The sequence below is a fragment of the Pseudorca crassidens genome, chromosome 9 (assembly GCF_039906515.1).
Source record: "Pseudorca crassidens isolate mPseCra1 chromosome 9, mPseCra1.hap1, whole genome shotgun sequence".
NCBI lineage: Eukaryota > Metazoa > Chordata > Mammalia > Artiodactyla > Delphinidae > Pseudorca > Pseudorca crassidens.
The window spans coordinates 33,981,618-33,994,406 of record NC_090304.1 but is presented as its reverse complement, the minus strand read 5'-3'; the positions used below and the strand labels follow the sequence as shown (position 1 = coordinate 33,994,406).

General features: G+C 35.6%; 1 protein-coding gene across 8 annotated transcripts in view; it reads left to right on the top strand.

Moving 5' to 3' along the window:
• Positions 1-12,789, top strand: part of GAS2 (growth arrest specific 2) — a 158,214-nt gene that overhangs the window by 69,147 nt on the left and 76,278 nt on the right. For 7 of the 8 annotated variants that reach the window (XM_067749591.1, XM_067749598.1, XM_067749593.1 and 4 more), the window contains one exon: positions 10,901-11,042. In XM_067749591.1, coding sequence (XP_067605692.1) covers positions 10,901-11,042 — 142 coding nt within the window. The remainder of the gene's footprint in view (positions 1-10,900; positions 11,043-12,789) is intronic. The other variant, XM_067749597.1, reaches the window with a different exon arrangement.

Genomic DNA, 12,789 nt, shown 5'->3' with positions numbered 1-12,789 from the left:
CTGTGTTATGACTAAGTATGGGAAAGTCTAAGTACATGAGTAAGTAAGAGGAAGTCCTAACTTAGTCTTGTAGAAAGATTTTTCTATAATTCTGAGGTAGGAATGGGCATTAGCCAGGTAGAGAGGGAACACTGAGTGTTTTAAATACAGAAAATAGCACCTATGAAAACCCTTAAATGTGGAGGTGCAGGATGACTTCGAGGAACTAAAGGAAAATGAGTGTCTGGATACTAGAATGTAATACTAGAGCATCAAGAGGTGAGACCAGCGCTAAGTTTTGTTGGATGTTGTCATCTATTTTTTTTTTTTTTTTTTTTTTTTTTTGGGTACGCGGGCCTCCCACTGCTGTGGCCTCTCCCATTGCGGAGCACAGGCTCCGGACGCTCAGGCTCAGCGGCCATGGCCCACGGGCCCAGCCACTCTGCGGCATGTGGGATCTTCCTGGACCAGGGCACGAACCCATGTCCCCTGCATCGGCAGGCAGACTCTCAACCACTGCGCCACCAGGGAAGCCCTGTTGTCATCTATTTTAAGAACAATATTATACCATTGAACAGGAACATGATCAAGTCTTTTGGAAAGATAACATTAGCAGTGTGGAGAATGGATTAGGAAAGGTGAAAATGGAACTGAGGACCCACTTAGGAAGCTATTGTCCAGGTCAGGTGAGAAATTATGACAATTTAGCCTAGGATGGTAGCAGTAGTACTAGAAACAAGTAAGTGGTTTTGGCATATACACTTGGCAGGCTTGGCAGGATTTGGTGATGAATTAGATAGAATGGTTAGGGAGATTGGCCCAGGATTTTGTACATGAAGAAATGGGTAGATGATCGTGCTTTATTTTACAGCTGAAAAGGCAGGGGAAGAGTCAGACTGAGGAAAGATCATGGGTTCCTACATATTGTGCAATATACCCCCATGGGTGCCCAAGGGTTATGGGTGCTGTGGGCTCCCTGTCACACCAATCCTTTCATTTCTGCTCAAGAAAAAATATAAGCAAATGAATAAGGGGCCAGGGGGGCTGCCTTAATTGCCATAAGTCCTTAAAAGGTTTTTAGTTTTAAACTGTTAGATCAATAGTTTTTTGTTTTTTTTTTAAATCACAAACATCTGGAGACTTAACTCTTAAGCAATTGAAACACATCATTGTACATGGACATCTACTGATATAGACAGTAGATTCTATAGGGGCTCAGAAAAAAAGTCAGTTTGTCGGAGTGCTTAGAGAAGTTTCCATGGAAGCACTAGAATTTGAATTGCCCAGACCTGGTGCAAATAGATGAACACGGAGAAAAAGCAAATACAATGTAAATTCGTGGTTAATGAACCAAATATTGAAGTTGGAAACATGTAAGGGTATTCTAGGGATGGTGAATAGACCAACTTGATTGATGTGAAGAGTATATGGGGAGAACTTTTTGTAGAGGGACAGATTAAGTTGATAGCTGCAAGCCTTAAGCATTTGAATCCTTGTTTGGTAGACAGTGAGCTGGAGACTGAAACCATTAAATTTAGAAAGATTAATATGATGATGATGTGCAGATTGTGTTAGAAAGATCTGAGGTTAAAGATAGGAAGAATACTTTGTGAAGTTTCTGCATTTGTTCATACATGAGATATTAAAGGATTTAAAGTAAGAGTGTCAATACTACGTTGAAAGGGGCAGGACATTTCAATACATATTTATTAGAAAATAACAGTGAGCTGGTTTGGTGACTTATTGGCCAAAGTAGGAAGAGGTGAGGAAAGAATAAAAGCTATACTATGCTTTTTGAAGTTTGAAAAACTACAATTATGAGGGGACAGAACTAAAAGAAGGAAGTTCTGTTTGTGGGAGAAATATAAGAACTTGATAGTTATCCCAGATGGCAAGGTATGAAAACGGAAATGAGGAATATTTTTGAGACTGCCAATGTGTTTCAGTGATCATTAAAATCCCCAACAGGTCATTGAAGCTGCAGGCTGAATTTTATATCATTTTTTTAAAACTTCTCTTTGTTTCAGTTTTCTAACAAACATATATTTATTCCTCATGAGCAAACAAAAGCTGGGTCTCACCCTGTAGCACAAGGGTCTCTTCTGAGCATCCTTAGTCATCAGGGAGCAGATGTGTAGGGGCAGGAAGCTACACTGTAATCACAGGGCAGGAAGCTACACTGTAATCACTGGGCAGGGGAGGGAGGGAAAGCCTTTATTTTGTGTAACTCAGACATTGGAGAAATGGCTGCCGCTATCACAAGCTATGCATTTTATTCAATGTTTCCAGTGAGATTCATGTCTTGCTTGGAAAATGGATGTGTGTCTGCTTGTCATGAAAACTTACCAGCAGAAATCCTTATTCCTTTGCTACAGATGTACCAAAAATTGTCAAGTCTTTTCAGTTTAGGAGTTTCTTTAAATGTATAGTATTTTAGAAAAAAATCAATAAACAGTTGATCTTGTGAGAAAACAAAACAAAACAGAAAACCTTACTACATGTGAGGCATTATTTCAGGAACTGTTCATATAAACTCATACATCCCTCACAGCAACCCTATGATGTAGACACTAGTATTATTTCACAGGTGAAGTTGATTCACGTGCCTGAAGTCACATAACTAGTAAATCAAGGTCCAGGATTCAAACACAGGCAGTCTAGCTCCAAAGTTTGTGCTTGTAACCACTCCATTCTGCTGCTCCTCTCTGGACATAATATATGCCTTAGCTACACTCAGACTTGTATTTATCCAACAAATATTCCGTAAATACTGTTCAGTAGGTGCTGGGGATAAAATGGTGAACAAAACCAGACACTGTTCCATTCCTCATGGAACTAAACCGTCCTGAGGGAGATAGTTGCTAATCAGTTAATCTCACACAGGAACATGGCAGCAGGAGCCCTTGAACATTGTGGATTTTAAGCAATTATAAAGAAGTGTTGAGGGGTGGTGTTTGGGGGTAAGTGATCTGTCATCTGGGATTGGGAGGTATTTGGGCAAACAGCTATGGGAAGGGCAGAGAGGACAGTTCTCTGTAAGGGCTGTGCAGTGGGAGGGAGCATCGGGAGAATGCAGGAGTGGGAACAGAAGCTCCTGTGGCTACAGAAGATAGGGAAGGACCATGGTGCTAGGTCGGTAGGTAGGAACCAGGCTAATACAACCTGTGGAAGCCATATTATAAGGAGCTTTGTCTTTATCCTAAAAGCACTGGGAAGCTAAATTTGCCTTTCGGAAAGTCCACTGTGATTAGAGTGTGGAGTACGAAGATGAATGCACAGCATGATGAACAAAATTAGAGGATGGATAAAAACAAATTGGAATTAAATCACCATATAAATATAAAGCATGTCTTTTGTTTTTTCCTATGTATTTGTGAGCTTATTATAGTAAGTACAGATGTGATGATGTATCTGTTTTTCAACTCTCATCAGGGTATTTCTTGTAAATAGACTGAAAGTAGACATGTATTTGAAAAAAAAGTAACAGTAATTGGAGATAAACTATGGTCTAGGATTGGTATTAGGCACTTTCCCAAACATTTAATTCTCATAAAAACTTACAAATGATGGACCTGAGGTTCCAAAAGGTTAAATAAATAGCCATTTTTTGTCACGGCCTTACTGCTGGTGATTTGCAGTTTCAAGGCTTAAGCCTTTTCTCTGAATTACTAAAAGTTTAACATCCCTGTGTTTCAAACTACTGAGCATCTATGGAGCTATCATTAGTCAATTGATGGGCATTTACAAGGTGCAGTCCCATGGAGTTACAAAAAAAAAAGTCTGCTCAAAAAGTGTTTAGAAATCAGTTAGCCACTAAAATAAATTGAGTTTCCTGGAATCCATCCATAAGGCAATCTTTGGACCTTTGAAAATGCTTTTCTTTATTGGATATTATACAGATGGGTACTAAAAGTAGCTTTAACTAAAATATTAGAATAAGTGACCCTGTGAACTCAAAATTTGCTGCCAGTAATCATAAGTTATTGCACCTTAGAATGTATAAAATGTTGTTGGAAAGGAAAATTTCAAGATACATTTTAAAAGAATTTTCCTGACTATTTCCTTAAGGTAATTTCTTGATCTGTAGAAAGGTCACAGAAAACTGACATACATTCTCAAAAACATTTTTTTAATTATCATCAACTATCATCATTTGTTTGAGTTCCTATAATTAATTACTAATTAACAATTACCATTAATTTTGTTAAGACTCTGAGGGACTGCCACACCTGGTATCCAACACTTGCTTCCTCTAAGAAATCTTTCATATTCACAGAATGTTTCTCTTCCTTCCATTCAAACCTCATTCTTTCAAGTCTGACTACTATAGCTGTGATTTAGAGGTGTTGCAATTAAAAAAGAAGTGACAGAAGAAAAAGAAGTCACTGGTTTTTACTTCTGTAGAATTATCTAAAAAATTTTTATTCCTTTACACCTTCTACAACAAATGACCTAGTTATTTTTCCAAAGTGTGCATGTAATTTAAACTACTTCTTAGTTTAAAATGTTATTTTTGTTTTTTATTATTCCCCATATGAACACTGAGATTGTAAACTGGCAACCACATAGAGCTGCCTATAGATCCAATTGTTCAAACTCAGGGGACTTTCACATTAAAATATCCAGATTTCCAAATTCTTCTGAGAAACTGGAAGATCCAGCAACACTGGAACTGCATTTCTTTATGGAAACATTGAGTTAGAACTAAATAAATATGGCTGCCCCTCCTGGACATGGCATGAGCTCTTTAGTTTTCCACAATTGCCACCATTTCTTATAGTCCCCTAGTGCTAGCCACTTTGTTCTGTTATTTAATCTGCCTGACTTCTTCTGGGCCTTTGAGTTTGTAACTCCTGGTTGACATTACAATATTAGTAATTCTTTTTATTTATTTATTTATTTATTTCTTGCGTTACGTGGGCCTCTCACTGTTGTGGCCTCTCCCGTTGCGGAGCACGGGCTCCAGACGCGCAGGCTCAGCGGCCATGGCTCACGGGCCCAGCCGCTCCGAGGCATGTGGGATCCTCCCGCACCGGGGCACGAACCCGTGTCCGCTGCATCGGCAGGCGGACTTCAAACCACTGCGCCACCAGGGAAGCCCATTGCCTGCATATTTGAAAGTACATTCTATATACCCTTTGGAAAAGGGAAGATATTAGTTCCTGCCAATTTCCATTTCTTCTTTTATATATCTCTTCTGTTTCATAGCTGAAATGTCTACTTGATGTAGTCAAGGGGAGTATTTTATCTCAAACTTTTGTGAAGAATGGATTATTTAAACTACTAGTAAAGTAAAAAAAATAAACTACTAACATTAAATTTTCAGTTCACTGCCTATGGAGAACTAAAGATGCCATTCTCTCCATTTTTTCTAGGTTTAATAGGTGAAAGAAAATACGTATTTCTTTATTGTAATGTTACCTGGCTAAAACCTTGGGAAATAAATCAAATGCTGAAATATATTAAATTCCAGGCAATGGTGAGCTTTCATGGAGCAGTTAGAAGTGTACGGATGTAAGAGACTGAATGATTCGATTTCAACTATGTGTGAGCTCAGTTTTTTCATCTTGGAAAATGGAGATACTATTATCTACCTAACTCATGGCATTATTTTTTGAGAATTAAAGAGGATAATCTATCTGAAAGTATATGTTTTGTGTGCCTAGAGTGCGGTAAGCACTCACAATGTTAATTCATTCCTTCCCCATCTACCATAAGATTCAGAAAACAAGAAGTCAGGACTGCTTATGTGTGAAGCACTGTATTTGACACTGTGGCAGTATAATGATAAATAATATCGTGGTTCTCTAGGTGTAGATTGTTTTAAGTAATATAAATAGAATTAGTCACTACTGCCCTTCTGAAGCTGTAACACCCACAACACCATAACTAGGACATACACATGCTGTACTCTGCAGCACATAAGTAAACTCTTTCTAAATGACCAACATAGTTATGCATCTCAGTAACTATATCCAGGGGAACTATTGGATTTGAGGGACTTGAAAGACATGGGGACACTATTAGTTAGAGACAAAGTAGTCAAGGGGTTAAGTATTGGACTCTCTAAACCCCCAAATAATGGCTTTACTTTCCCTGTTATGAATGCCCTAATATGATAGCCACAAGCCACATGTGGCTATTTAAGTGTAAACTGATTAAAAAGAAATAAAGTTTAAAAATTAGTCTCCAGTCACACTCACCACAGTTCAAATGCTCAATAGCCACATGCCACTAGTGGTTACTATAATGGGTAGCACAGATATGGAACATTTCTATTATCACAGAAAGTTCTATCGGAAAGCTATTTTAAAAGTGACGTTTAAGTTTAGGGCAAAGATAGAAATAAATTGTTTGCCAATCTTTTTCTGAATTCTTGTACCTGTAACAGAAGAAAAAATGAAATGTTTTCAAGAAAATATGAGAGAAGGAAATCATAGGCAATTCAATATATTTTTACTTGCATTGATGGCAGTGATGATAACTTTATTGAACACTTACTTCTACACTTGAATTATATTATTTAATTTGCACTCACACATAGTCGATGAGATGCATTTTTTTTTCTATGTGCGTTGAATAGAAGCTGAGAGTGAGGCACAGAAACATTAAGTAATCTGTCCAAAGTACCATAGCAAGAAGGTGACATAGCTGAGTTTGAACTCAGGTAATTGAATTCCAAACCCTAGCAGGTGATTAACCTAAGAGGTAATGGATTGAATTAAAAGATTTTAGAAGTAAATTAAAAATCTTTCTTTTTATTTCAACATAATTTGGTTGTTGCTTTGAGGGAATGGGGAGGACACTTTCAGATTTCAAACCATCCATTCTCTTGTATGTTCATCATTCAGTTCACAAGTATTAGTATAGAGGCTGAGAATATATAACTTAGGTTAATCCCGCTGAGAGATAAAAGGATAAACATTAGACTATCAATATTAGAAAAATTAACATGAAATCTAAAAAGAAATAATACGAATGAACTTGTTTGCAAGACAGAAATAGACCCACAGACATAGAAAACAAACCTGTGATTACCAGGGGGGAAGAGGGGAGAGGGATGAATTGGGAATTTGCGATTAGCATATACACACTGCTATACATAGAGCAGATAACCAACCTGCTGGATAGCATAGGGAGATATACTTAGCATTTTGTAATAACCTATAAGGGAAAAGAATCTGAAAAAGAATGTGTGTGTGTGTGTGTGTGTGTGTGTGTGTGTGATAACTGAATCACTTGAAACTAACAACATTGTAAATCAACTACATTTCATTTTTAAAAAAAGAAAGAAAAATTAACATGTATCCTACTTGTACATGATTCTAATGTTTTATTGGTAGTCATTTCTCCTTTTGCTAACACAAAATATTGAAACCTATACCATGGAGGCTGGAGGACGGTAGCATGACTTTTACTAGTGAGTAAGCAAGCCTAAATTTCTACCGGATCTCAGCTCAGCTTGGCAACTATTCTCAACTCATTCCATATTCAGTAACTTTCGAAAACTGTTCAAAGGTTTTATTATATTTTTCAGTTATACTTTTCTTAATTTATGGGAAGCATTTTATGTGTACTATAAATTTAGTGAATTTTGAAGGCCCTGGAAACATGTCCCTTGGAGATGTAAAATCTCTAAGGCAGAGTGTTTGCTCCTGCCCTCACGTTGATTATGATCTAGTGTGAGGGGTCAGATCTAACCATTCATTCGTGTATTCATCAATCAGGTTCTGAGGACATAATATATAGCAGCATTGTCGGGAAAAACTCATCTGAGTAAATAATTAGAGATGGTATTTAAATGCCGTAGGAGTTCTTTGGAGAGTTAAGCAGTAAAGGGAAAACTAATATGGAAGTTGAGCTATATGTGGAGGTTCTCTTTTGAATCCCTAGTTCTTTACATCTGAAGTATTCCTCTCCTTATCTGTGGTCAATTTTTTAGCTATTCAAGTAGACACTGTCATAATTACTCAAGACAGCTCTCTATTCTAAACCTCTTCTTCAAGATTTTTGTGGCAAGGTGAAAGCTGATTTTATTCAGTACATCAATTTGCTTTTATTTTATTTACTGATACTAAAGAAGAGATTCAGAGCTGTCATTTTTCCTAGGATTTTCATGAGAACCTAGAGAAATTAATAATTTTTTAAAAATAACAGAACTTGGAGAGATATACAGTAATTGCTAAGGTTTTTAGAACTTTATGAATATTTTTGTGTAAAATATGTCAAAAAATATTTATAAGTTCCAAAGGTATTGAGTACTGATATTATCGAATCATGTATTCTTTAATTCAAGTGAAATATGACATCTGCTCTAAGACTCTTATGTATAAATGGCACAGCAACCTTGGGAAGACTGTTGACCCTTTGATTTTTGGTTGGTATGCAGCCAGGAATAATATTGGATTCTACAAGCTATGAGCTATGTCCCTTGGTGGATTAAGTGTCAAATCAATCTAGCTTCTCTGGTGCAATCTGGATATTGTATTCCTTTTTGCCATGAAACCCATGCACCTCATGTCCTTTGGCATGCCCTTATATATGTCAAGTATTTTATAGTTCCTAGGTTATAGTTCCTGTGTGCAAGTGTGCAAACTCATTCATCAGTTTGAAGTGGTTTCAGAAGGTTTTTTTTCCCCACCCAGGGATAGAGGTGGTAGATTTTAAAATGGCTTAGTGTTTGACTCTGTTTATGTTCTTTTCCTATTTGCATCATAAAGAAGCTTTACAGTCACCTCTTGAAGACTTTTTTTCAGCAGATCTTTTTGTTATGTTTTGGCTGACATGATTTACCTTATTTGATTATTTAATTGGAAAATATTGATAAAATGTAAAAGTCACTCAAAATCCTAATACATATTTTGGAATTATGTAAATTAAGATATAAATGATTCTCTATGCATCAATCACCTTCCTCAAAGGTAATTACTATCAATCTGATGGATGTCCTCCTTGAATTCTTCCTAAATGAATGTTATATAAATAAATACAATATTCATATTTATAATACAACATATTTATATGCAATTTAACTTTATATATGACCATCTATACTGTGTGTGTATGTACATATACATGCACCAGTATGTATGTGCATACACACACATCATAAAATGAAATTGTAGTGTACATATGTGTTTGCAAATTATTGGTTTCTGCTTAAGAGTATATACTGCACATTTTTATGGTCCAACACATATATATTTATCTTATTCTTTTTAAATTATTGCACGGAGTTCCACTGTATTTGTATACTTTATATTATTCAACCAGCCCTTTCTTGACACATTCTATGTCTATTTTTTTCCTATTCAGTGTTGCAACAAATATACCTGTCCATATGTTTTGAAGTAATAATACTATTATATTGCAAGATATATTTTTAGGAGTAAATTGCTAGATTTAGGGATATATGATTTTTAAGTTTAATAAATATTGACTAATTGATGTTCATGAATATTTTATAAAGGGGACATTAAACTATGCTATTTCTTATTGTTTTTTACAATTCATATAGGAAAGCATTTCTTTGAAAACCACTACTTAACCAAATTGGTTAAGGGGTATTGTTATATGTATATATAAATATATGTGTATTCATGCAAAAATTTTTTTATGTCTAAGCCTAAAACAAATTCAGTCAGCAACAAAGAGATGGATCTTTGCTATTGGACAGACACAGTCTTTGAGTGATGTAGTAACTGAATATTTTAGTTATGTAGCCATAAAATCCCTGGACAGAAAAAGCCCTAGTAATAGTTTGATGATAGTAGGCTTCACCAGTACACCAAGACCACTATTTCATTTTTTGATAACCATCTTTGTAAATGACCTCAACAATCCACAACATTTTGTTTGTATTTTCTTGTTCACAGAGAATAGAGGAAATAACCTATCTGTGAATTGAAATCACAAAATGCTTCTCCCTTGATCTTTTTGCTCTCAGAGGCAAAGCTCTGTTTAGCCCAGATCATCCAAACACTTGGCTCAATCTTTCACATCACATAGAATCACATTCTGTGACTTCATGGAATGCCGTGAAAACTGGTTATATTCTATTAAAGGAAAAAACCTCACACAACTCTTTATAACATTTGGTATGGTAAGGGAGATTTCCAGGGCTAAAATTTTATGAGGCTGATAATAGAAAAGTCTATCCGGGTTCACACACTCCCTTTTCTTAAGCATTTTCTTATCCTGGAAGAGAAATGATGCAGAATGTAAACATGTTTCAAGGTCAGATAGCAGAAATCCAACCAGAATTATTTTTATATTACATAAGAGAGCAATAATCTATGGTTTAAAAGGAAATAGTCTGGAAGAATGATGGTAAAATGTTATTGTTAAAAGATAAAAAATTTTAATATTTCCTTTTCTTATATTGGTGATAGAGAATTATGGATGTTAGACAATTCTGCTGCTTTCTTTTGACTTTATAATTCTATTGTAATTTTTATTGTGTGTGCGTATGTATACACATAAAAATGCAGGTGTGTGTGTTACATTTTATCTATATTCATATACTGCATTTGTGTTTCATTCTTCTTTCACAAGTGAGAAATTCATTTATACATACTTTATGAGAAATACTGACAAAATACTTAGATGAAAGAGAAGGCCAAAAAAAAAAAATAGTAGAAGAGAAAGAAAAGAGGCAATCTGAGCCAGGGAAGGGATTTATGTATGTTTACTTCTAGATACTAAAAAGGTAAGTATATGTTTACAGGCACAGATTTTCCTAGTCTCTTAATTAAGAACTGTTTCATTTGAGTTTCATGTCCTTTCCTATAGTTCTTTACAAACCTATTTATTGACATAAGATTGTACCAAAGCGTTTTGTTGAAATCATAAATGTACACTTAACGTGTCACTGTGATGACTGCCAGATATTCCACCAGAGTGAGATTTCTTTGTTTTTCAGAAGCTGCCCTTAAAGAAGATTCCATGCAAGGCCAGTGCACCCTCAGGATCCTTTTTTGCCAGAGACAATACAGCAAACTTCTTATCCTGGTGCCGAGATTTAGGGGTAGATGAAACATGTCTGTTTGAATCGGAAGGTTTGGGTATGTACATTTCCTTCAGAATTTTAGCTGATATAATATTAAAATTATTGTTTGTCTGTATAACTCTCAAGCCTAACTTTTTTTGTGTGATGTCATTTCATGCTTTGTTAACTTTAAAAAAAATTGTAGTTTGTTGTAAACTTGCAGTTTTTTTGTAAACTTGAGTCTTTGAAGGTAGAAAAATTCACCCTCTTAATCTTGGTCACCTTGTGCATAAAATAACAGGAACGTTAAGTAGCAGAATCCTTTCCTGGTTAAAAATAAGTACATACAATGCAAAATTGGGGGATATTTGGAAAATGTAGGGTTAAGTTTTACCACCAGGCTCTTACCTGGACTAGAAGGGTAGCTATATATGTTCCAGCCCTCCATCAAGAGCATTTTCGTCTTTTCACCTCTACAAAAGTATGAAAACACCATCTCTCATAAGTTCTATCTTTCTTGAAACTGATTTTTTTAGTTAGTTAAGCTTATTTTTAGTTAATGAAACTTATTTTTTAGCTAGTTAAAAATTAGGCAAACAAGCAAGAGGTTAGGATCATTGGAGACGATGGAACAAGAGACAGATACGTTAGTGCCTAGGCCTACCCAGATAATTGTGGGGTTTTTGTTTTGTTTTATGATTGAATTTTGGCAAGTCCACTTCCATACCATAGTTTTGTATTTCCTTGGGAGAAAACATACGTTGGATCATTCAGTGTTTTGACATTACTTGATACCCTTAAATGTTCAAACCTTCGATATAAGATCTACCCCAGTAGAACTCTACTATGGAAAGTATTGGAATTAAAGTCCAATTCTAGTAAAGTGGAACTAAGTGAAGAAAGGAGACATTTAGGGGGGAAAAATGCTTTGGTTCTTTTACCTGAGGCTTTAAAAAATCAATTCACAAAATCACGTAATACAAATATTAACATCACAGTAAGCTGAGCATCCTTCAGAGAGAACAAGTATACAAACTGCCTTCTGAACAATGAGAATACACTTTGCCCTGAGACCTCACAAAACAGCATTCCCCTGCTGAACCTAGGAAATTGATGGTAGAGCAGCTAAAGTCTTACTCATTTTATGTGGTTAAGGAAACTTGTATTTGTACTAAGAGGAGTTGATGTGATATGGAAATACTGTCATCAAATTTCTGAGAAGTCTCCCAACAGAGAAGAGAATAACATGAACTTAGACTAGGAGAACATTTTGTACCTGAAAGAAAAATTTAACCAGAAAAATTGCACAGAAGCATACTGTATACAACAGTGTGCTCTATGAATGCTCATTGTATATGTGAGCTTTGAGTGTTCTTACCATTTCCTCACGTCAAAGTAAAAAGAAGTTGGTGGAGGATATGTATGGATATAATTCTTTTTCAGTGCAGTGGTAATTTTACAAATAGATTTTAACTTTCATGTTTATAGGTTTATGCACGTGGATGAGTTGTGAAAAAAACCCTTGAAAGATCTAGTAAATGTCTGAGTGTGTGTCTACACACACACACACACACATTTTTATATATATAAATTTTAAAAACTCAAATCTTAGTCACAAGAAGCACACTCTTTATGTGTGGACAAATAACATCATGATTTAAAATTCTGGAGTGCCCCTGCATTGCTGAAGAACTGCCACATGGGGAAACTGCTTTATTTTTTGTTAATTTGTTTACTACACAGGTTTCCATTAAAAAAAGCATTTTTTCAGTGACTACTGTAGGCCAAGTGGATTACTAGGAGCTCTGAATGTAAATATGGTC